This window comes from Manis javanica, chromosome 10, assembly GCF_040802235.1.
Source record: "Manis javanica isolate MJ-LG chromosome 10, MJ_LKY, whole genome shotgun sequence".
In the NCBI taxonomy this organism is placed as follows: Eukaryota; Metazoa; Chordata; class Mammalia; order Pholidota; family Manidae; genus Manis; species Manis javanica.
Window position 1 is genome coordinate 20,727,578 of NC_133165.1, and position 25,159 is coordinate 20,752,736.

Consider the following 25,159-nt stretch of genomic DNA (forward strand, 5'->3'; position numbering starts at 1 on the left):
CATTCCACTCTCCTAATCCAGAGATTTTATGAACTTTCTTTGTAGTATGAAGAAGGAATCTTTTTACAAATTTTCCTCTCTAGTAAGGAAAGGGATCACTCAATCCCAATCCTAGAGAAAAAAACTGTTTCATAAAAAAAGCAACATGGAATTTTAAATAAAAACTTAACAGGATTTGAAACTTGACTATAAAGCAAATTAAAGTTACAAAATTCAGTTTAACAATTCTAAAATTCTAAAATTCAAGGTAATAAATATTTTATAACAAGTAATTTTCAATACTAGTGAACTAATATAAATTAGTTTAAAGGTCTTCTAAATATGTACAGGAGAAGAATTCCTAATAGTATATATTGTAAATGAAAAAAAAAAGATGTTTTCTTTTATTCTCACTAAAACAGACTTAACTTCAATTTCCATAGTGGTGTCTTGGTTTCAGTTGACTCTATACCAATCTATTAGATTAAGAAAAACATCCACTTCACTGTGTCTTCATTCAGACATCATTTTAAAAACAGAACAGCATGAAAATGTGGAACTGGAACTTTGTTCATTAACCACTTTGGAAAACAATTTGATAGTATCTACTGAAGCTGAATGTATGGATATTCTAGCACAGCAATTCTGATCCTACCTACACCCAAGAGAAATGAGCATGTACGCTGATCAAAAGACAAGTACAAAGCATTCATAGTAGCCTTATTCACAACAGCCAAAATCTGGAGCACCTCAAATGGTTACTAATAGTAGAATAAATTACTATCTTATATTTGCACAGAATGCTACACAGTAATAAAAAAGAATAATACTGAGTGAGAGAAGCCACCTCTTCCCATCAATAAAAAAGCACAAACTTTATGATTCCACTCATATAAAGCTCAGGAACCAGCAAACCTAATCTATGATAATAGAGGCTGGAACAGTGATTTGCCTTTGCTCTTGGAGGAACTGACTGGGAGGAACAGAGGGAGTCTTCTGGGGATCTGAGATGTGGTTATTTTTGCTTATACATAACTAAAAATTCCAAAAGCTATGTATGTATATGTAACTTATGCCCCAATAAAAATATAAATAAAAGTTAAATATTCTTCCAGTTAATGAGACCTCTCCTGCTTTGACATCCTTTCTCACTTAGTCTCTATCACTTTACCCTATTCTGCACCTAGCTAATTCTGGTTCATTCATCAACAATGATAAGAATTAATGTAACAATATTAATGAAAACCACAATGAAGCAACAAATACCCATTTGTAGGAACACTTGTGATTGTAAGACACTACTTTAGATGCTTTACTTTCCTATCTTCAAAACAATGCCACAAAAGAAAACCCAAATATGAGCTGTATTTTATATAATTGAGAAAAACTGAGGCTTACAGAAATTAAGTGACTCAACTAATGTCACAGCTGATTCAAACTGAGGTCTAAGTTAAAAATTCATGCTGTTTCTAGAATATCAGCGTGCCTCTCAAGACCAAAGGCTACCTCTTCTGGAGGCCCTGCTTTGATTGTGTAGGCAGTTAGCCGTCCTTCTCTAAGATGTACAGCACTTCATGTAAATCTCAATACTGTATTTATCACAATGTACTTCAATAACTTGTTTTCATGTCCAAGCTCCATGAATGACGGCGTTCCTGAAGAGTGTAATCCTTATTCATCCTTTCAAATACAAAAATTTCATACATTGGTCCAAAAATTAGTAAAAATGGACTCCACTATTACCTGTAATGGTTTTTTAAATATGTGAACTACAGCACACCTTCAGAAAAATACATAAATGTATAATTTAATGTATGAATACCTGCATAACCACCAACCCAAATCAAGAAACAGAACTGTCAAAATCCTGTATGATCCTCCCCTAACCCCAGTGCCATTTTTGAACCACAATCTACTCTTCTTCTTCTCAGAAGTAAACTATGTTGACTTTTGCAACCATTCTTCACCAGCATATCACAGCAGGCATTTCATTCATTTTCATAGCTACATCACTATTTATCCATCCATTGTTGATAGACATTTGAGCTGTTCCTAGTTTGTCCCTCTTACGGACAATAGTGCTACAAATTTACTTGTGGAAATGCATCATGGTAGACAAATATATCCATGAGTTTCTCTAGGGTTTAAATCTAAAAGCAAAATTCCTGAATTATAGTATAAGTGTCTTCAACTTTAAGGATATCAAATCATTACCAATTTGTTTCTTACAGTAACAGGCTTTAAGTGTTCTCCTTTCTCCACATCCATGGTAACATAAACAATGACAAATTTTTCATATTTCTGCCAGTCTGTTGGGTGTGTGTATCGATGAACTTTTAGATGGCATGTCCCTGATTACCAATGATGCTGAGCACTTTCACATATGTTAATTAGTCATTTTTATTTTCTCTTTGTGAAGAACCTCTTCAAAAACCTTTGTGCATTTTTAAAAAACTATTTCTTACTGGTTTATATAGGAATTCTTGATGTATTCCAGATACTAGGCCTTTGCCAGCTATATTCATTACAAATACCTCCCTATCCTATGCTTGTCTTTTATTTTCTGCATGATTTCTTTTGATGAACAGCTCTTAATTTTAATGTAGCCAGATTTAGCAATCTCATTCCTTAATAGATAGTGCCTTCTGGTCTTAAGACTTCCACATCTGTGGTCATAAAGATATTTTCAAATAAAGTAGTAGTACATATAGTTTAGTTTCTCATACTAATCCACTGGACTATTACTCTTGAATAAATTAGCACTCTGTCCTTAATTTATAATCTGTTAACAGAATACATGCACTATCATCACTGATAAGGTATAAATCTTTTTATATACTTCAGTAATAAATGCAGTTCCTTAATATTTAAAGTTTTATGCTGTTTTGGTCTTGTTAAAATGAGATTATTTTATGTTTACATATTCACAAATGCAGATTTAATAGGTATTTATAAAAATACAGAATTGCTACACTAATAGTAACTATACAGTACACAGCCAATAATCAAGAAATTGTACAGGGAAAAAATCTCCAAAGTCAAAATATACTAAAAAGAAACCTATCTTGTGCACTAAAGCTTACACAGTCTATACATAATGTGCTTGAAGTTTATTTACCCCAATTTTTAGGTACTATTACACAGATTGGTCCAATAAGCATATCTAAAAGATATACCTGAGATTAAGGAAAGGGACAGACAAGCAGACATGAACTGAAGAACAGCTGCACTATAGTATCACCATGAGCACACGGGCAGGGGTACCATTTTGTATTGTAGTTCATCATGAAGAAAAAGGCCAAACCAATATATTTCTTAAGGGAGAAGTGACCAAAAAAACAAAAAAAAAATTTCTTAGGAAAACTAAAGTGAAGAGAGGCTTGTGCTCCAAGTAGTAGGGCAAATTTATCTTTAAATATCACTAATGTAGAACCTCTCTTTCTCTAATGATATCAATAAATGCATCTAAGATTTTTTTCAATACAATGAAATGGCTTAGAAGAAATATTTTTTACTTTTAACTTATAAAAACACAAAAAGCCACTCTTTGAAGTAGCTAATTCCATTCTACTTCTTAGCTGAAAAAATAAAAGATATTTTAAAGAGCTTTTTATCACGGTTATAAAAATAACCATTGATTAAAGGGAATATGGAAATATCCCTATAAATATGATTTTCCTATTTCAAGAATTAGAAAACAAAGCTAACCATACAGTTTTCCATTCAAACAAATCTATTTAGGATGACCTTCAATATACTCCTTGACAAAACAGACTTACAATTCTGCCTTCAATAACCGAATTAAGTAAACACCAAACTTTTAAAAAGTGAAGTTATCTATTGTTTATTAGGGTCATGTGATTATTCTTTACTAGTATTCAGGAGTCTCCTCACATGAAGGTCAGCAAACATTCCGGCAAGCTTACTGGCTTAAAAATACAGAGACAAATACAGAAATAGAACTAAGTCACATTGGATAATCAAACAGGGTATTTAATAACAATACAAAATTTTAGTATGTTTTATTTTCAAAGCTACTTCTGAACAAAGACAAATACTAAACTTTACATCATTTTAAGTAAATATGAAGCACGATAATAACAATGCTACACTAGGAAGACTAAATATGGGTATGAATGCTGTTTTAAGCTTACGCTTCTTAAGGCAACAGATCAGGGCTATGGGTTCCCATTGCTTTTGAAAACACTATTAGCAAAGAAAATAAAATCAGTTAATTTATAATAATTTATTTAATTGCTTGGGAAACACATTCTATAAGGTGTTTTACTGTCTCAAAATAATGCCTACCGGCATGAATATTCACAAAAAGCAAAAAATAAAGGTTAGTATGCAAATAGAAAAAATTCAAATTGAATGAAAAATAAGTGTCAGAAAAATACATAAATGGTTAAAGTGAACGTTTTTATCAGTATTTCTTTGTAATGTGTATTAAAATAAAATTTTTATCTTAAAAGAAAAATACAAACTTAAAAGATATAATTATGTAGAAGTTTAAAATTTTGAAAAAATTATATTTAAAAATACATATCCAAATATTTGCCACAATAAATATTTTTCAAACAATAAAAGATCAATTTATATTTATATCACATTGACCAGTTATTTCATGTTTAAATCATAGCTGTCAAACACACCTTCATTTAAAAAATACTACCTTACAAATAACATTTTCTTAGGAAAGCTAACTGTACACAAACACATCTAACAACGATAAGGAAGGCATTTCAGAAATTATACTTAGGTGAAAAACTTCACTTCAGTCAAGTCTGGCTATTACAGCTTCAAAGCTTCAAAGAAACACCAATTTTCTGTAGAAAATTGCCAAACAAATGTCAATATTAAGTATTTCGGTTTCACTTGCAAAAACCTCAGAACAATTAGTCTATACAATTTCATATTCATCTCAAGTTCAGAAAAGGCTTTAATTATGCCAAAAGGTCATAGTATTTATTTCTATAATTAAGCAAAAATTCATGCTATAAGCACTCAAGACTGTACTATTAACTGAATCATTAATTCTCAAGTTTAAGCTTAAGAGACTGTAAGAGGAAATACGGAAAAGCCAAGCCATATACAGCAGTAGTTACTAAAACCTAACCTTTCACTACCGAATTTTGTTTAAACAAAGGTAGTTTTAAGACATTAAAATATCTAGTTTATTTTAATGAGAAGTCTGAAAGAAATTAAGAGAAGGATGCAAGATCAAATAAACAAACCTGGCAACGAAGGAGAAAGTTCATTGTATCCGCCAAACGAAGCATTCCTGACAAGCGTTCGGCCATCAATTCGTGGAGGAAATAACACAGGCGAAAACGCAGTACAGGAAGAAAATCTACGCTGTTGTGAGCTCGCTTCCTTCATGGTTTAGGTCTGTGTCATGTCTACGCTCACCCAGAAGGCTAATCTGATCCAAAGGCAATGACAGGCTTTTCTCTCACATACAAATGTAGTAAAGCCCATGAGCGCAAACAAAGGACACATATTTATTTAACAGCAAAGGAGAAGGATCAGAAACTGTCAAATCAGCAATGAACAGAAAAGACATTAAGCCACGCTGCTGGCTTAATGGGACTTGTTAAAAAATGAACTGATAAACAAGAAATGCTATTCCACTGCTTTGCTTTTTTATCAAACCAGTAATGCTCTGACCTTAATTGCTGCTTCAGTAAAACAAAGATGAATACTTAAGTGAATCAGGATGAAGTAATAAAATCAGTTTCTCCTCTTTTCTTAAACATGCAGCCCTTTTTTCATATCCATTATGTTTTTGTAATAACTGCCACACTTCCTACCTCTTCCCATTCTTTCCTTTTTGGTTGCTTACTTCAAAAATGGATATAAACATAACACTTCATCTTTCCTGAAGCTTCTAGATTTATTATCTAATCTACTGCTTGACTCATCCATTATTAAGAATTCATAAGGAAGGATACTCTTTCAAGTATAAATTTGATGGATTCCAACAGCTAAAGTAGAGAATAAACATTAAAGTTTACGTCTAGCAGGGATATATGAGTCACCAGGACAGTGTTAATACAAACCTATCAATAGGGAAAATTGAAGACAGGCATAATAATGCTGTATGCCCCACTGCACGTTCCCCTCAAACAAATATGAACTGCTATAGCTTCACTTCACACACTTCAACTTTTCAAAATATATAATCTACCAATGAGTATTTTCCACTTAAAATTCTATTTAAAAAAATGCAGCCTTGTTATCACAGTGACATACGGAAATATCTTTCTTAACTATGTTAAAACTAAGAGACTGGTATGACCACACATCATTAAATCTAACAGAACAGTACCTATAGCCAGAACAATACTCATCTCTTCATAACTAATCTTTAAAATTCTAAGGAATTATTTGTTAGTCATAGTAAAATTCATTTACCTTCCTCTACATTTAATTAAAAAGCTCAAGTCAATTATTTTCTCCATATAATATATCCTAGATTGATTTTTCTGATCACAATTCTTACTTTCAACCTAGAAATATATCCACTTAGCTGGACAACTAATTCAGTTACAACCGACTTACTGGTTCATGTTTATAGGTACCTTACTATAAGATCTTGGTTTCCTTTCTCATTATATATGCACTTCAAGGCTGGTTCTCCACTCACATACAGTAGTATCCCATGTAACCTAAAACTGTTTTTCTTTACTACAAAGGACCCTTTAAAAAAAACCCTTGATGTCCTATACATACTATATTCTTACTTTGGCAAAGGTATTTCAAAATCAATTAATTGCAAAAAAAGTTTGTGCTTGATACCCACCACTACAACAGGTATTTTTCCTCTGCTTTTCTCCATGTCATGAAATATAAATTACCATTAATTATGGACATTAGAGAAATATTAATTAATTCATGCAATGGTGCTTGCCTCTCAAGGCAATGAGAACATAATATCACAAAAGGCATTATAGTGTAATGGTTAAGCAGGCTTGGAAATTAAACTGACTAGCTCAAATCCTAGCTGGATGCAGTTAAGCAGCTCATTTCTCTTGGTCTATGGTTCCTCATTTATAAAATGCACGTAGTATTATCTATATTATGGGACTGTTTTAAGGATCAAATTGGATAATAAATGTAAAATCTAGAAAGGTCCCAGGTTAAAATGGCAGAATGAAGACAATGATCTAATGTATTCCCTCTTAAAATTCAACTAAAATTTCAGGAAAGTATTTTTAGAAAAACATAGATGTATATGGGTATGTATCCCAGAAGTATGTATCCCAGGACACATAAACAATATAGATTTGACAATGCAAAGCATGAGATGAACATGTCGTCACTGTCTTACAGACCCAAGAGAGCCGCATCCAAACCAGCAGTAGTAAAAATGGTGAGCCAACCTTACTCATACCACAGGATCCTTCAGCACAGAATTCACAGCGCCAAGTTCCTCCAGATCAGGAGTCAGATAAGATACTAATATCAACAATAATACTGGACTCAGGACAAAAACAGAAGCAATGCCCTCAAAACTGGAAGGAAATGACTGCTAACTTGGAATTCCATACATGGCCAAACTATGTAATAAGTACATATTATGGTGAGATTTTTAAGACAGGCAAGGGCTCAAAAGTTTAGACTCCATGCATGTTTTTAAAGAATTTACTAGAGTAGGCCTTCTCACCTGGGGTTCTACAATAGAATTAGGCCTAATATACCAAAACATCCACTTTTCAAAATGAATTAAGTTTTTCTCTCATGTATCTATAATATATCTAACAATACACCATGTTCTTGGGAGAACTAAGAAAATATCCACTGAAATTATTTTCTGTATGCCTTACTTTCCCCCCAGGGTCTCACACTGGAGAAAGGCTGTACTAGAATACATACCCCACTGAGAAGTGATAGCAAAAAAGTCACTGTCTTTCACAAAGCAAGTTTTTAATTAAGTGTTCTATTTTTCTACCTATTCCTGGTAGGACATGGTCAACTAAAAGGTGAGAAATACCTTTCCTGACTGTGTCCAGTACCTAATCACAAGCTATGATGAACCCTATGTTTCTCAGGATACTAATGATCTTTGCCCAGTGATTTCCCCAGAAGAAACTCCTATTAAGCTCTCAAAAAAATCAAAGCCAAACTATAATCCAGAGACTCTGTTGAGCTTATTTTCTCCTGGGAAGCACTGCCAAATAGTGGCAATACTGCCCTTTCCTTACCCAACTAGGTTTGTGCTTACTACTCAGTCTTTCAAGATAAATTCCAAATTATTTGAATATGCACACATAACAGTAACACTATTTGAGAAAAAAAGGGGCAAAAAAATTCACACAAAGGCAAGGGTAGTGATTATGTAGGGTATGCAAAGGGCAAAATGGGGAAGAGATGGGATCAGAAGAGACTGAAGACTTCTAAAATCCTGGCAATGATCTCTTCTAAACCTGGGGCATTAGCTACATATGTATTAGTTTTATTATTATTCTATAAAATGCCAATACATTTTATGTGCAATTCAACATGCACAAAACATTTCACAATACATACACAATTTTTTTCTTACAGATTAAGTTCTTAGATTACTGCTTGGTACTTGGAAAACACTCAACAAAAATAAGTTATTACGTTCAGGTTCTTAATTCAATAGTTCAGAGAAGTGAGACAAATAATAACAAATTATTAATTAATATGATATAATTAGCAGTATTTACTTTCTCATCCCTATTTAACCATCTATTACCACTTTATCCTTTCTTTGCACTCGCTTGAGTAATACTAACTCTCTTCAGTTATCTATACCTCTTCTTCCCTCAACTGTGATCACTGGCGTCTAATCATCTGTAAAATTAAACAAGAACTCCATATTTCCTACCTCATTTGAATCGTGGTTAAATAAATGTGGTATACCAATGTTTATACAAACTTCACAGAAAAGCTCTCATTAACATTCTTTATGTTAAAGATTTTAAATACTTGGTAGACTCAAAATACTTGATGAAAATACTTGGTAAACTGAAAGAGCAGAACTTCAATTAGAATCAGTAGAAACACCACCAGGAGCTAAAATTTCTGGGTCCTAGATCTGGTTCAATTAATAACTACCACCTGCCATATGCCTACACATCATGTAATTGTGGGGAAAAATATAAAAATACATATGTATATGTAATGTTTTGATCAATATGAGTTGTTTTGTAAATGTAAGGCAGTAATAAAACTTAAATATTTTAAGTCTATAATCTAGTCTAATTCAGAGAAAACCATTATATTACAATGACCTTCAGACAGGATATAACAAACTGCTAGACATTAACTTTACAAGGGAAACATACTCGCTTCTTCAATAATGAAGAAAACCACTTTTAAAAGAGAAATCTTCAAAGGCAACTGCCTTTTTAAAAATTCAAATCTGGATTTGTTGCTCTAAAGAACCAAAGATCTATTATTAAAACATTTTATGTATCTATTCTGATTTCAATTTAATTTCAAAATTACTTATAATCACTACAGATTTTACATTAATTTTAAAGTAGGACTAAGGATCAAACTATAGTCAAAGTCTGCTTAAACTCTCTTAAATACCTACAGCATAATCACATTTATTACTATGCAACGGTAGTTAGATTCAATTACAGTGAAGTTTATAGCAAAGAAGAATACTCTTAAGACATACCTGGGTTAACAATTTGATCTACCATTTCTCCCATTTAACAATAGATTATCTATGTATGAAAACAAGTAAAAATTACAAAAAAGAATGCTTCAAGATTATCAAAATAGTTTTGAAAGTTATGTAAGGCATTTACTAGAAACATATTGATCTATACATAAACATACTTACTTAAAAGTGGTTTTCAAACCTTAAGTCACCACTCATTGGTAGGTAGAAAATCAATTTAGAAGGTAACATAAGATTTTAAAAAGTGAAGTAGAAAAAGTCAGGATAGGAAATGTTAGAAAGCATTATATTCTGACATTAAAGGCAAATTGTTTGTTCCTAAAAATCATTTCTTTTACGTTTATATAAAATACTAATATAACATTTTAGGTAGTGACAGATGGGTCATGAACAAAATTGGAAAACACTGATGTAAACAACATTATTTCTTTTGAAACTCCCTAACATTAAAAAGAACTAATTATAAAGTGTTATTACTGCTTTGTTACTGAAGAAACCAACTACATATATTGTCTCTGGTCTAGTGGCTCTTTCCATATGGCAGACATCTGAGTAGAGGCAAAAGCCTCAGAAAACCACAATAAAAAGATGTTCCAGATATTTCTGCTATATGGCCCCCAAATGCCCAGCCTTCACCTCTTTTACTATGGAGCCAAAAGATAAGGATTGCAGACTGTATCTCACTGTAATATTTGAACTCTAATTTAGAGTTTTCTGGACAAACTCCAGATCATCTATATTTAAAAAACAGATGAATGGCAAACATAGCTGGTATTCTGAAATACTGTAATATGGTAGCTGGAAAATCTATTTAAATTCTATAAAGTTCCATACGAGCACTTATGATAAAATACATTGGTTTAAATTAGGATGAAAGTATTGTAAGAGCCATATGCCTTATCTTTAATTCCAAAATAATAAATCTAGGCTTTAAGAAATTTAAAAATCCTTAAAGCAGCACAAGAATTAGAAAAAGATATACTTAAAACAAAAAATCAGTCAACAAGAATTTAAGAAAATACTATGTTCAAACATGAAGAGAACCACTATTCTATAAAATGAACTAAATAACTGAAGATAGTACTACACAAATTAAGGAGTAAGTTTCTTTACAGAATGTGCCATTTAAATAAGAATGTAGTTTACATGTTGGAGGAGCTCAGGCTTAGCACAGAAGTCTATTTCAAAGGACATTTAAGTTGAGGTGGACCTTTGATTTAAATAGAAAACACAACAATAAAGCTGTCAATTTCCATAATCGAATAGAGCAAACAAATTTCTTAGCTGTAATTAGTAAAATTTCATTGATTACAATATGGCTTGAAAATTATACAAAGCAATCTTATTCTACATTTTCTCAGAAAATAACTCTGTAGTTGCCCAGCATTAAATATATTCTCAACATAAAGCACAAGCAAATGCACATACATAGTTAAAAGGATAGCTTATCATAATTTTAGACTAGATAGCATTCTTGTCTATACAGCCATATTCACTTCAGTAAGTGAAGACAGTACTTCCCTTTGGATAAAAAATTCGCTATAATTATATGTGTATACTATGTAACTATTCATTCAATATAAATTTAGTGAGCACATACTATATGTTAGGAATTAAATATAAGATATGAACGTAATAGTCCCTAGCATCTATTTCTTATTGAACATGTGTGAATGCATATGTTCATTAAAAGTTGAATGAAACTCAGAGTCTACTCCCACAAAGTAAATGTTAAATGAGGTGCTTAAGTTTATAAGACTTCACAAAAATCTATGTAATGAAAATGTAATAAAATAACAGTACTTATGAATATAACCACCCTAATACTACTCATAATTATATAGTAATTATTATGCTTTCAAAAGTATTTTCACATATGTTCTCCATAGATTCAAATACTATGACATATAAAAGGAGGAGTATCCTAGTTTTATAGATAAGGTAATCAGGCTCTGAGAGACATATGCCTGCAGTCACACAGTAAATGAGCAAGAGAGCCCAGATCAGAATTTAGTCGTGGGAGTCATGGTTACTTTCCCTCTTTCTCATTCTCTTTTCCCTAAGTCTGCCAATATGGATGCCAGCATCAAGCAGTTTTGTGGTAAGGTGAGACTCACAGATAAGGGATAAAAATGATGGTCCCAGGCAATAACAATAGGATCTGTGGTAGAAAGAGAAAAAATGAGGGACAGTGAAGAAGAAAGGGGAGCCTATAGGACAAAGGTTTTTCAAACAGATCAACCATTATATATGAAGATAATTTGTAAATCAGGGATTCAAATCAAAACTTACAAAAAATCTGTTACAAGAATTCTTCCACTACAAAGCTGTGCAAATATCATGTTACAAAAAAGCTATTATTGTTTCCTTTTGTATAACTAAGTTCCTACAACATAACTGATAAAGAAAATCCCACTCCCCACTGTACGTATTTAAATCTTAGTGCTCCAAAGTAACTAGTCTTCAGCCTTTCTTGCAAAGTACGGGAACCCTGTTAAAAGACACTATTGTTTGCTCTAGAGTGCCAACCATGGATATACAGAACTCTCCATTCCTTCTGACCAATGTTAAAATACTGGTGGCAATGCATGCATCTTTTTTTTTATTAAGGTATCATTGATATACACTCTTACGAAGGTTTCACAAGAAAAACAATGTGGTTATTATATTCACCCTTATTATCAAATCCCCCCCACCCCACCCCACTGCAGTCACTGTCCATCAGTGTGGTAAGACACCAGAGTCCCTGTTTGTCTTCTCTGAGCTACACTGTCTTCCCTGTGATCCCACATAAACCATGTGCACAAATCATGATACCTCACAATCGCCTTATCCCTACCTCCCCACCCACCCTCCCCCATCCCTCCCCCTTCATAACCACTCGTCCCTTCTTGGAGTCTGTGAGTCTGCTGCTATTTTGTTCCTTCAGTTTTGCATTGTTGTTATACTCCACAAATGAGGGATATCATTTGGTATTTGTCGTTCTCCACCTGACTTATTTCACTAAGCATAATACCCTCTAGCTCCAACCATGTTGTTGCAAAAGATACGATTTGTTTCTTTCCTATGGCTGAACAGTATTCCATTGTGTCTATGTACCACTTTTTCTTTATCCATTCATCTACTGATGGACACTTAGGTTGCTTCCATATCTTGGCTATTGTAAATAGTGCTGCAATAAACATAGGGGTGCATATATCTTTTTGAATCTGAGAAATTGTTTTCCACAAGTAAATTCCTAGGGCTGGAATTCCTGGATCAAATTGTATTTCTATTCTTAGTTTTCTGAGGAACCTCCATACTGCTTTCCACAATGGTTGAACTAGTTTACATTCCCACCATCAGTGTAGGAGGGACCCCCTTTCTCCGCATCCTCACCAGCATTTGTTGTTCCTAGTCTTTTCTATGTTGGCCATCCTAACTGGTGTGAGGTGATATTTCATTGTGGTTTTAATTTGTATTTCCCTGATAATTAGTGATGTGGAGCATCTTTTCATGTGCCTCTTGGCCACCTGAATTTCTAATTTGAAGAAGTGTCTGTTCATATCTTCTGCCCATTTTTTAATCAAGTTATTTGCTTTTTGGGTGTTGAGGTGTGTGAGTTCTTTATATATTTTGGGTGTTAACCCCTTGTCGGATATGTCCTTTACAAATATATTCTGTAGGATGCCTTTTTGTTCTGCTGATGGTGTCCTTTGCTATACACTAGCTTTTTAGCATCATGTAGTCCCGTTAGTTCATTTTTTATTTTGTTTCCCTTGATGAAGGAGATACGTTCAGGAAAAAGTTGTTCATGTTTATATTCAAGAGATTTTTGCCTATGTTTTCTTCCAAGAGTTTTATGGTTTCATGATTTACATTTAGGTCTTTGATTGATTTTGAGTTTACTTTTGTGTATGGAGTTAGACAATAATCCAGTTTCATTCTCTTGCATGTAGCTGTCCAAATTTCTCAACACCAGTTGTTGAAGAGGCTGTCATTTCTCCATTGTATGTCCTTGGCTCCTTTATCATATATTAATTGACCATATATGCTTAGGTTTATACCAGGGCTCTCTAGTCTGTTCCATTGCTCTATGGGGTCTGTTCTTGTACCAGTACCAAATTGTCTTCATTACCATGGCTTTGTAGTAGAGCTCTGTTGTCAGGTCAGGGGTCCCGGATGGTGAGGACAGCGAGTGTCCCCCCAAAAGCAGGCACCAGAGATGAGGCTCATGGCGCAGATCTAATTTATTGAGGTGGGGTTACAGCTCATATAGTGGGCTCCTTCCTCGCTCTTGGAACTACACTACTCAGGCAGCCTCCAATCACAGCGGCACTAGCTATTCGCACTATGGGGTAGTAGGGTAGGAGAGGGCAGGTCTCTGTGCTCAGAGTTTGTCTTCCGGGTACACAGTGTGCTGTGACCTATTCCAGTGAGGCAGGTTTTCCCAACCAGTGGGCCTTAAGGCCAGGGAGCTCAGTAGTCCTGGTCTCTACCTATGCCAGGTCTCACTGATACCTTCATCGTTTTGGTCCGGGTATGACTCTGTTCTCAGGCGTCCCTGAGGAAGGCTATGAAGGCAGCTGCTGCTTGTTGTCTACCCACAGAGCTTGAAGTCAGGGAGTGTAATTCACTCTGTTTTATTCTCCCTTCTCAGGATTGCTTTATCTATTTGGGGTCTTTTGTGGTTCCATATGAATTTTAGAACTATTTGCTCTAGTTTGTTGAAGAATGCTATTGGTATTTTTATAGGGATTGCATTGAATCTGAAGATTGCTTTAGGCAGGATGGCCATTTTCACAGTATTAATTCTTCCTATCCATGAGCACAGGATATGTTTCCATTTTTTGGTATCTTCTTTAATTTCTCTCATGAGTGTCTTGTAGTTTTCAGTGTATAGGTCTTTCACTTCCTTGGTTAAGTTTATTCTTAGGTATTTTATTCTTTCTGATGCAACTGTGAATGGAATTATTTTCCTGATTTCGCTTTTTGGTAGTTCATCATTAGTGTATAGGAATGCAACAGATTTCTGTGTATTAATTTTGTATCCTGCAACTTTGCTGAATTCAGATATTAGATCTAATAGATTTTTTAGAGTTTTTTTAATGTACAATACCATGTCATCTGCAAACAGGGACAGTTTAACTTCTTCCTTGCCAGTCTGGATGCCTTTTATTTCTTTGTGTTGTATGACTGCTGTGGAAAGGACCTCCAGAATTACGTTGAATAACAGTGGGGAGAATGGGCATCCTTGTCTTGTTCTTGATCTTAAAGAAAAAGCTTTCAGCTTCTCATTGTTAAGTATGATGTCAGAATTGGGTTTGTTATATATGGCCTTTATTATGTTGAGGTGCTTGTCCTCTATATCCATTTTGTTTAGAGTTTTTATCATGAATGGATGTTGAATTTTGTTGAATGCTTTTTCAGCATCTATGGAGATGATTATGTGGTTTTTGTCCTTCTTTTTATTGATGTTGTGGATGATACTGATGGATTTTTGAATGCTATACCATTCTTGCATCCCTGGAAAACATCCTACTTGACCATGATGGATGATCTTTTTGATGTATTTTTCAATTCAGCTTGGTAATATTCTGTTGAGTATTTTTGCATCTATGTTCATCAGGGATATTGAAATGTAATTTTCTTTTTTAGTGGTATCTTTGCCTGGTTTTGGTATTAGAGTGGTGCTGGCCTCGTAGAACGAGTCTGGGAGTATTCCCTCCTCTTCTACTTTTTGGAAAACATTAAGGAGGATGGGTATTAGATCTTCACTAAATGTGTGATGAAATTTAGCAGTGAAACAATCCGGTACAAGAATTTTGTTCTTAGGTAGTTTTTGATTAGCAATTCAATTTTGTTGCTGGTAATTGGTCTATTCAGATTTTCTGTTTCTTCTTGGGTCAGCCTTGGAAGGTTGATTTTTCTAGATAGTTGTCCATTTCTTTTATGTTATCCAGTTGTTAGCTTATAATTTTTCACAGTATTTTCCTATAATTCGTTGTTATTTCTGTGGTGTCCGTAATGACTTTTCCATTCTCATTTCTGATTCTGTTTATGTGTGTTGACTCTCTTTTTTTTTTCTTGTTAAGTCTGGCTAGGGGTTCATCTATTTTATTTTGTAGAAGAACCAGCTCCTGCTTTCATTGATTCTATTGTTTTACTCTTCTCAATTTCATTTACTTCTGCTCTCATCTTTCTTATGTGCCTCCTACTGACTTTGGGTCTCATTTGTTCTTGTTTTTCTAGTTTTTTTAATTGTGAGTTTAGACTCTCCATATGGGATTGTTCTTCTTTCCTGCAGTAGGCCTGTATTGCAATATACTTCCCTCTTAGCATGGCCTTCGCAGAGTCATACAGATTTTGTGGTGTTGAATTGTTGTTGCCATTTGTCTCCATATATTGCTTGACGTCTGTTTTTATTTGGTCATTGATCCATTGGTTATTTCGGAGCATGTTGTGAAGCCTCCATGTGTTTGTGAGTTTTTCATTTTCTTTGTGTAATTTATTTCTTTGTGGTCTGAGAAGCTGGTTGGTACAATTTCAATCTTTTTTAATTTAGTGAGACTCTTTTTGTGGCCTAGTATATGCTTTATTCTTGAAAATGTTCCATGTGCATGTGAGAAGAATGTGTATCCTGCTGCTTTTGTGTGGAGTGTTCTGTAGATATCTGTTAGGTCCATCTATTCTAATACATTGTTCAGTGCCTCTGTGTCCTTACTTATTTTCTGTCTGGTGGATCTATCCTTTGTAGTGAGTGGTGTGTTGAAGTCTCCTAAAATGAATGTATTGCATTCTATTTCCCCCTTTAATTCTGTTAGTATTTGTTTCACATATGTAGGTGATCCTCTGTTGGGTGCATAGATATTTATAATCGTTATATCCTCTTGTTGGACTGACACCTTTATCATTATGCAATGTCTGTTGTCTCTTGTGACTTTCTTTGTTTTGAAGTCTGTTTTGTGTGATACAAGTACTGCAATTCCTGCTTTTTTCTCCCTATTAGTTGCACGAAATATCTTTTTCCATCCCTTTACTTTCAGTCTGTGTGTATCTTTGGGTTTTAAGTGAGTCTCTTGTAGGCAGCATATAGATGGGTCTTGTTTTTTTATCCACTCAGTGCTTCTGTGTCTTTTGATTGGTGCATTCAGACCATTTACATTTAGGGTGATTATCAATAGGTATGTACTTATTGCCATTGCAGGCTTTAGATGTGTGGTTACCAAAGGTTCAAGGGTAATTCCTGTACTATCTAACAGTCTAATTCAACTCACTTAGTATGCTATTACAAACACACCTAAATGTTTTTTTTCCCCTCCCTTTTCTTCCTCCTCATCCATTCTACATATTAGGTATCATATTCTGTACTTTTTATCTATCCCTTGATTGACTTTGGGGCTAATTGATTTGATTTTGCATCTGTTTAGTAATTAATTGTTCTACTTTCTTTACTGTGGTTTTATTTCCCCTGGTGATAGCTATTATACCTTAGGAACACTTCCATCTACAGCAGTCCCTCCAAAATAGACTGTAGAGATGGTTTGTGGGAGGTAAACTCTCTCAGCTTTTTCTTATCTTGAAATTGTTTAACCCCTCCTTCAAATTTAAATGATAATCTTGTCAAGTAGAGTGTTCTTGGTTTGAGGCCCTTCTGCTTCACTGCATTAAATATTTCATTCCACTCCCTTCTGGCCTGTAAGGTTTCTGATGAGAAATCTGATGATAGTCTGATAAACTTTCCTTTGTATGTGATCTTCTCTCTCTCTCTGGCTGTTTTTAATAGTCTGTACTTATCCATGATTTTTGCCATTTTTATTATTTTATATCTTGGTATTGTCTTCCTTGGGTCCCTTGTGTTGGGAGATCTGTGTACCTCCACATGGCCTGAGAGACTATCACCTTCCCCAGATTGGGGAACTTTACAGAAATTACCTCCTCAAAGACACTCTTTACCCCTTTTTCTCTCTTTTTCTTCTGGTACCCTTATCATGCAAGTATTGTTCCATTTGGATTGGTCACACAGTTCTCTCAATATTCCTTTGCTCCTAGAGATCTTTTTTTCTCTCTGTGCCTCAGCTTCCTTGTACTCCTCTTCTCTAATATCTATTCCATTTACCATCTCTTCTACTACATCTAATCTGCTTTTAAATCCTTCCATTGTATATGTTTCATTTCTGATATGGAATTTCTTAATGATTGAGTTTCTGTCCTAAATTCATCCCTAAGTTCTCAAGTATTTTTCTGTACCTCCATGAGCATGTTTATGATTTTTATTTTGAACTCTCTTTCAGGAAGATTGGCGTGTCCAGCTTCACTTGGGCTTTTTTCTGACATTTGTGAGATTTTTGTCGAAACCAGGTTCCTTTGATGTTTCATATTTGTATGTGGCACCCTGTAGTCCCCAGAAGCTCTAGTCTCTGGACCTGCTCAGTCCCTGAAGTGATGTTGGGGGTCACAGGGGAGCAGCACTGGTGCATGCGGGGAGGAAAGAGCTGTTTCCTGCTTCCCAGATGCAGTGCCTGTCTCCACTGCCAGAACCAGTGGTCCAAGCATAGAGTTAAGCCTTTGCGCTTTGCATTTGTAGCTGCCATAGGTGAGGCCTCCCTTTGGCTGACTTGACTCCAGGTCAGAGACTGCTGGTTTGTAAGCCGGTGCTGACAGGCCAGGACAAAGGCACAGCAGGCTGCGTATCACAGGGGGGGTCCTCATAGCTGAGTAGCCAACCAGGGGAATGGAGCACCTGAAGCTACCGCAAGTTCCAAACCTGCAGGGCAGAGCGCATCCAGACAACCTTGTCCACCTATCCCTTCTTCCGAGCAGCAAGCTCCATGCAATCTCTGCCCCTTCAGCAGCCCTCTCACTCCTAGGAAGCCTGTCAGACTGCCCACCTTTCCTTTGTCCCAGAGCAGCTGGATGTGGATCCCTGTCCTCCACAAACGGCTGGAATCTCAGTCTCTCCAAGTATTCTGCCTGTCTTAGCTTTCCTACCCCACTAATCTCTTGAGTGCCATGCAATGTAGGTAGTAAGTGATAATCATAGATTTTCTAATATCAAAACCATCCTTGTGTTCCTGGAATAACCCTAATGTGGTAGTAATATGTATTATTTTTTTTATATCTTCCTTGATTCAGTTTGCTAATATTCTGTTTAGAATTACTACATCTAGGTTCATGAACAAAAATTCTTTCAATTTTTCTCTCTTGTATTTCACCTTGTCCGCTTTTCCTATGCAAGCCTCATATGGTGAATGCTTCTTTTTCCATTTCATTAAGTCTAGGATGCCATCAACTATTAGCTGCATTTCTGACTTCAAAAATGTTATAAAATACGAGGGGAGAGAAGGAGACAGATGGCAACTATGCATAACATACAATCCATATTAAGAGGTGTTATTAAGTATTTAACAATGGCCAACAGAGACTGTAAACACCATGAGTTAAAGACCTAACCCAATTTCAGAGATATTAATATGGGGGGGAGTGCTTTTTAGAATTAATGAAATACAGTGTTAATGTGAGTTTGGAATTATTTTTCCTAAATATTCAGTAGAATCTGCTTGTAGACCTATCTGGTCTTCAAGTTACCTTTTAAAGGCAATCTATATTACTAAGTAGGTTGCAGAGGTATAGATGTTATTACTGCATCAATTTTGGGAAGTAGTATCTTCCTAGAAATTTGTTCATTTCATTTAATTTTTCAAATTTATTGGCTTAAATTTGTTTACATTTTCTTTTAAATATCTGCTTGTATTTTCAGTTATGTCTCCCTCATATTCTTAATGGCGTTTCTTTTTTTCCATTAATATAGCCAAAGATTAGAACAACTAACTTTGTCTTTTCCTAATAACTCTCAACTATGTCTGTTATTTCTTTCATTCTACTTTGAGTTTATTCTCTTTTCCTAATTAAGTTAAATGCTTATTACCTAATTCATTACTTTTCAGCAATGTGCTTCTCAAGGAAGAGTCCCGTTATTCTACCTAGAGTTGCTCATTCTGCCCAGAGTCACAACTAAGAACAGCAAAAACACCACTGTATTCCTCTAGGGGCATATTTTCTAGTTGTTTTAAAACTAACTGTGCTGTCCTTCAAGATCCCAGATTTCATGTGGAGCTATCTCTCATCCAAATCTTCATCATGAATAGGCCACAGGCATTTTCTCCTTTCTCTTGTTAAAACCCAAGCTCTAGACCTTCAGGAGCTAGCAGGTGCCAGTCAGAGCTCATCACCCTCTGGCTTCCCACTCTCTCAATGATTCTGCTCTTCCTACTAATTCCCTTATACTACTGACAGATCAGTTTTGGCAAAATAAATGTTTTAAATGTTGTACCCCTCTTGTTTATGTTTTTATTAAGAAGGCTTTCTCTGAACACCTAGTTTGCCAATTCCCTGGAAATGAAAGTTAACTTCCATGTCTTCATGTTTCCTTATGCTTCCCTACTTCCTCTCCCTAAATTCCTCAACTACAAATTAAACTATTGAAGGCAGGGCCTGCAAATGTCATGTGTGTTTTGTTCATGCTTTCTAGTACAGAACTATGTACCAAGCAGGATGAGCAAAGGCCAGCTGGATGGAGAAGGTCCTTGAAAAATCATGTGATTCCCAGGGGTATTTGCCCATACTTGTCACAAACATCCTTCCTTTACCTGGGAAAACATGAGTTTGCTAAACTTTCACTATTTCATCCTAAAATAAAATTTACATATGTTCAAAGTTACAACAATCAAAGGAAATGGAAACAAAAATGTACATGAAAGTACTGTTTATCTTTTCTCAGAAATTATGCAAATATTACTTGTCAAAATAAATTGATATTATTTTACTACATATTTATTAAAAATACAGAAATACTGTCTCTACCTGACTCAAATAAGGAAAGGAAAATTGTAGCAGTCAAGTGTACAGGTGAAACTCTTTTCCCACTCTTGCAAAGGAGCTCTCAACCTCTCTGAGTTTGGAAACAAAAGGAGGGAAATCACAACAGAAAAGAACTGCAAAACTAGTATAGGTACTACCTGATAATCCTTTAATGTTACCTTAGATAAATATATGTACATATATATAATGGCTATCTACGGGGAGGAAGTATCCTTCAGTGTTCTTAATGTTCATCTTCTTCCTTTGCTAAAAAACAATGAATAAGGCTTGGCAAGGATAAGACAGACTCTTCTCGTCTTTATAAAGATGCTAAAACAAAGGTGAATTATTTACTACCACTTTTCAATAAATGCTTTCAAAGTATTTCAGTTCAGTATTTCAGGAACATAGGAACATTTGAAGAACACTGATATTGCAACATTTCATAAAAGAAATTTAGAAAAATATTTCATTCTTATTTTCTTAATTTTCTAAATATTATATAGTTTCATTATTTAATAGATTCTTTCACATCTCTGTGAAACAATTACTGAACACAACGAATTTTAAAACAGAAAACAACCATGTCTTAAGAAATAACTTCAGAAATCTAACATATCAAATATTCAAACACTCAGAGGAAAATTAAGATAACCTGTAACTTACACTATTTTTAAAGAAAACCACCTATGGCTATAAATCAAAGCATAGCATCTAGGAAAAACAATTAAAGATGGTAGTAGGGGTGTGGATAAGTTCGTTTTCTTTTGGGTAAAACCATTTTTCATGAAATACAACACATATAGTCAAGACCACATTTGTTATGTTTGTATGGGTCTCATAAAGTTCAGAATTGATCCTAGAAATGTCTTACCGAGGAAAGAAGAATTGCTTCGGTTCATGGAGGAAACTGACTTGCAGGTCTCCTTTTGTGAACAACTTTAATGAAGGCAGTCCTTGCTAGTCATCTGAGATTACACTAGCAATGTCTAAAACTGTCACCCTGGGGAACCCGGTACGTCTTCACATTAGTAAACTCTCTTCAAAGAAAATCCCCCTTTACTTTCAAGTTTTCTATTAAGTTGTAGACATAGATGGACCCACTGTGTCATATTTGATGTTAACAGAACATCAAGGTAAAGGGATTTTTCAGGTTTAAGATAATTTACTAAAGGATAAGAGATATACAATACTAAGCACAGACATTTTAATTCCAGCCTAGATAAACCAACCATGGTCTAAACTAATTTGATAAAACTGGTTAAGCAGGTAAAACTTTCAGTTTAACACATTTAAAAGTAAGTATGAAATGGACTCATTTAAGTTTTGGCAAAGCAACATTTTATACTCTCTCACAAAGCAATAAAACGGCAAGATGGTTTTTTAAAAAATAAGAGCATGTAAATAGCTTTTAATAACCAAAGAATGAAAGGATGAGTACAAACTAAATTGGAGTAACTCATCAAGCTTCAGTAACAATCTCAAATGTGATCCAGAGGGAACAGAGCACCTATCCACGAGATGAACTGTAATTTAGTCTCTAGGCTCCCTTGGCATTGTCCTTATTCAGAAGCAGAGGGGGAAAAGGAGACAACAAGCCTAATTACTCTATACATGTTTCTTGGTAAACACATGAAATAACACTAAGCTCAAACAAGTACCATCCTATTTAAGAGACCATAATCATACTAAGGTTAAAACTATTTTGAAGTAAACTGGTATTTAGTCTTTGAATAAAGGGGGAAATCCAGCAAATACACAATTTTCTGAATAATCCAATTCATCACCACAAGCTAAACCTATATATAAATAAAAGATTATATTGGTGCGTGGGGGCTTTCGTGAGGAGAGTCAGAGTGTCCATAGTTTCTACAAGAAGAGAGAAGAAACTCCTAAAATTAAGGAAGGAAAGCACACTGCACAAAAGCAAACTTAACTTGTTTTCATGGGGTAATGACTGTATTACATTGGGATGAATCAGTCCATACACATGAAGGAGATTCAGCCAGAAAACAGCAACAACAGGAATCCTTGCCATTCTTAAGCACTAGAAAAACATAAATTTCTCATAGTATGTATAGAACAAACAGAATAGTTGACATTGTGATATTCATGCCAATAGAATGGAGCAGTTAAAACTACAGCTTTGACAGTCCTGAGTTTGAAACCTGCCTCTGACATTTATTAGTTTTGTGAATTTGAATAAATTTCTTAACATGCCTAATACTCAGTTTTCTCACTTGCAAGGCAAACATAGTAACTGTGCCAAATCTTGTGGGGTTGTTTCAAGAGTTAAATATAATTTTGTACATGCAACTTTTAGCATAATAGCCACATTCAGAAGTAAGTGCTCAATGAATGGTAGCTATTAGCATGAATCTGGCAAATATCACCAAAACAAATGACATTTTTTTTTCTGATGTATGGTCATCACTCTCTTGCACGACCCTTTCTTTAGCAAACATGGGAATATTACATGTGATGTTCATGTTAGAGAACAGGATTCCAGCACATGAAGATCACCCCCAGAATTGTATTCATTACAAAATGAGACAGCAAGCTTCATAAGGGCAGAGAGCAGCACATAAAGCTGCTCAGTAAAGGCATTTATTTACCTATTCACTTACTAAACACAAAAGTACCTACTATATTCCAGGTACTATGTAAAGCATGGGGGAATGCTTAGAACAAACTCTGCCCTCAAGGAGCTTAGCGACAAAGATAGTCTCTATATCTTCCTTGTTTTACACTAGCCACTCAATTATTTTATCAGTTCAGTATTCATCTGCTGGGAAGCCCTTGCTTCAGCCCCCACAGCCACTTACACAGTTTCTCTAAGCTGTCCACTAACTCTGACATTTCCTCCTACAGATCTCATCTCCTCCACCAAAGCAATTCAACATACTCATCCACTAAACCTCAACTCCCTTGCCAGCATTCCACACTCACTGTGCCACTACTCTTTGCTACACACCCTAGAAAATCCTAGCCTTACAGAAGAAAATCCCACACTAGGGCAGATTGATACCACCCTCAACTGAAGCCTAAATACTACCTGGCAATCCCGTATCATTCTATGAGAAATATTCATAGTAAGAAACATTCATATATTCACAGTGAGAAATATATTTTATATCAAGTATGTATATGTGTGCATACACATACGAATACAAGACAATTTCTAGTTGTATTACTAGTCTAGTCAATCCCTTTACCCTTGCATTAGATCCCACCCCATTGCTTTCTCTGAGAACCTGTCCTATTATTTCCTCCATCTTTCACTTATATTCTGTATTTCTCTCTGCTGACTTTGTCTTGTCAATATTAGAACATACTCATATATCTCCTACTTTAAAACATATCTCCTTTTTGCCCTATGTCTTTCTCTAGCTGCCACACACTTTCCTTGCCTTCAAGGGCACAATTCCTCAGTTAGTTCTCTTAACAGTCTCCAATCCCTTACCTTTCTCATACCTCATTCTACCGCCATCCAGTTTAGCCTTCATCACTGTCTTCAAAACAAACTTCAAACAAGTTAGCAATAATTTTTGTCAAAAAACAATTTTTCAGCTGTCTAAACTGGTTTGACTTTTGAGTTGTATATAAAACTTTCCTTCTTCATGAAACTTCTACTTCATTCTTCTGAGATACAACACTCTTATCAGACCAGATAGGCTCTGATCATATGATTCTATTCTATTTCATTTAAAAAACAGTATTGTCTGGGACTCACTGAACTGATCTACATGATTGTTTCAACTCTGCCTTCAATACTTTATTTACGCTAATGGCTTTCAAATCTGCATTTCCAGTGCAGAGTGCCTATTAAATCACAAATCTGTAAAACCAATTTCTTCCTTAATAGTTCTGTATGGATAACTCTCAAGTACTTCAAACTCACCATGTCCCATATCTTTCCAACATTTCCCCTCAAACATGGTCTTCCTCCATAGTTCCCCGTATCTTTGTAAACTAGTGAACTAGTTTCCCAAGCAAAGTATTGAAGAGTCATTGACGATTCTCTCCTTCCACTGTCAACCTCATTTAATTAATCGCCAATCACTGACATATTTTCCTCTAAATATGTCTCCACTTTTTTGATTTCCCCCACTGTCACTCTCATCCAGGCTGTATCCCCCCCACCTGGACAGTACAATGTAGTTATGTGTATTCTCACGAACATCATATTCTTCAAAATTTAAAAATGAAATTCTAACTATTTTATGTTGCCTACTATTACAGTAACCTATTGCTATATAAAAACCACCTACACCTTAGCGGTTTAAAACACTAAAATTATTTGCTCACAATTCTGAAATTAAGGCAAATTGGTAGGGAGGATGGGGATGGACTGCCTCTGATCTACACATCTGCTGAAACACCCCATATGGCTTTTCTTCAATTACACATCTGGTCATTCAGTGAGATGGCTAAAGCAGCTGGTGGCTAGACAATCTGGGGTACCACACAACATGTTAGTGTCTTTTTTAAAATGTTTTTTTTGTTTTTCATATGTATGTATGTATTTAGGTATTATTGATATACAATCTTATAAAGGTTTCACATGAAAAAACAATGTGGTCATGACACTCACCCCTGTTATCGTGTCCCCCGCATATTCCATTGCAGTCACTGCCCATCACTGTACTAAGATGCCAGTCACTATTTGCCTTCTCT

The 25,159-nt window shown here is 34.9% G+C and overlaps 1 protein-coding gene across 5 annotated transcripts in view; it reads right to left on the reverse strand.

The window, feature by feature from the left end:
• The window catches only part of OSBPL8 (oxysterol binding protein like 8), a 207,291-nt gene that overhangs the window by 68,943 nt on the left and 113,189 nt on the right, over nt 1-25,159 (reverse strand). The window contains exon 1 of one of the 5 annotated variants that reach the window (XM_073214834.1): nt 5,217-5,498. The exons of the other annotated variants lie outside the window; for them this stretch is intronic. Within the exon in view, the coding sequence (XP_073070935.1) occupies nt 5,217-5,361 (145 nt within the window). The 5' untranslated portion in view covers nt 5,362-5,498. Of the gene's footprint in view, nt 1-5,216; nt 5,499-25,159 lie in introns of those variants that run through there. 5 annotated transcript variants of the gene reach the window in all.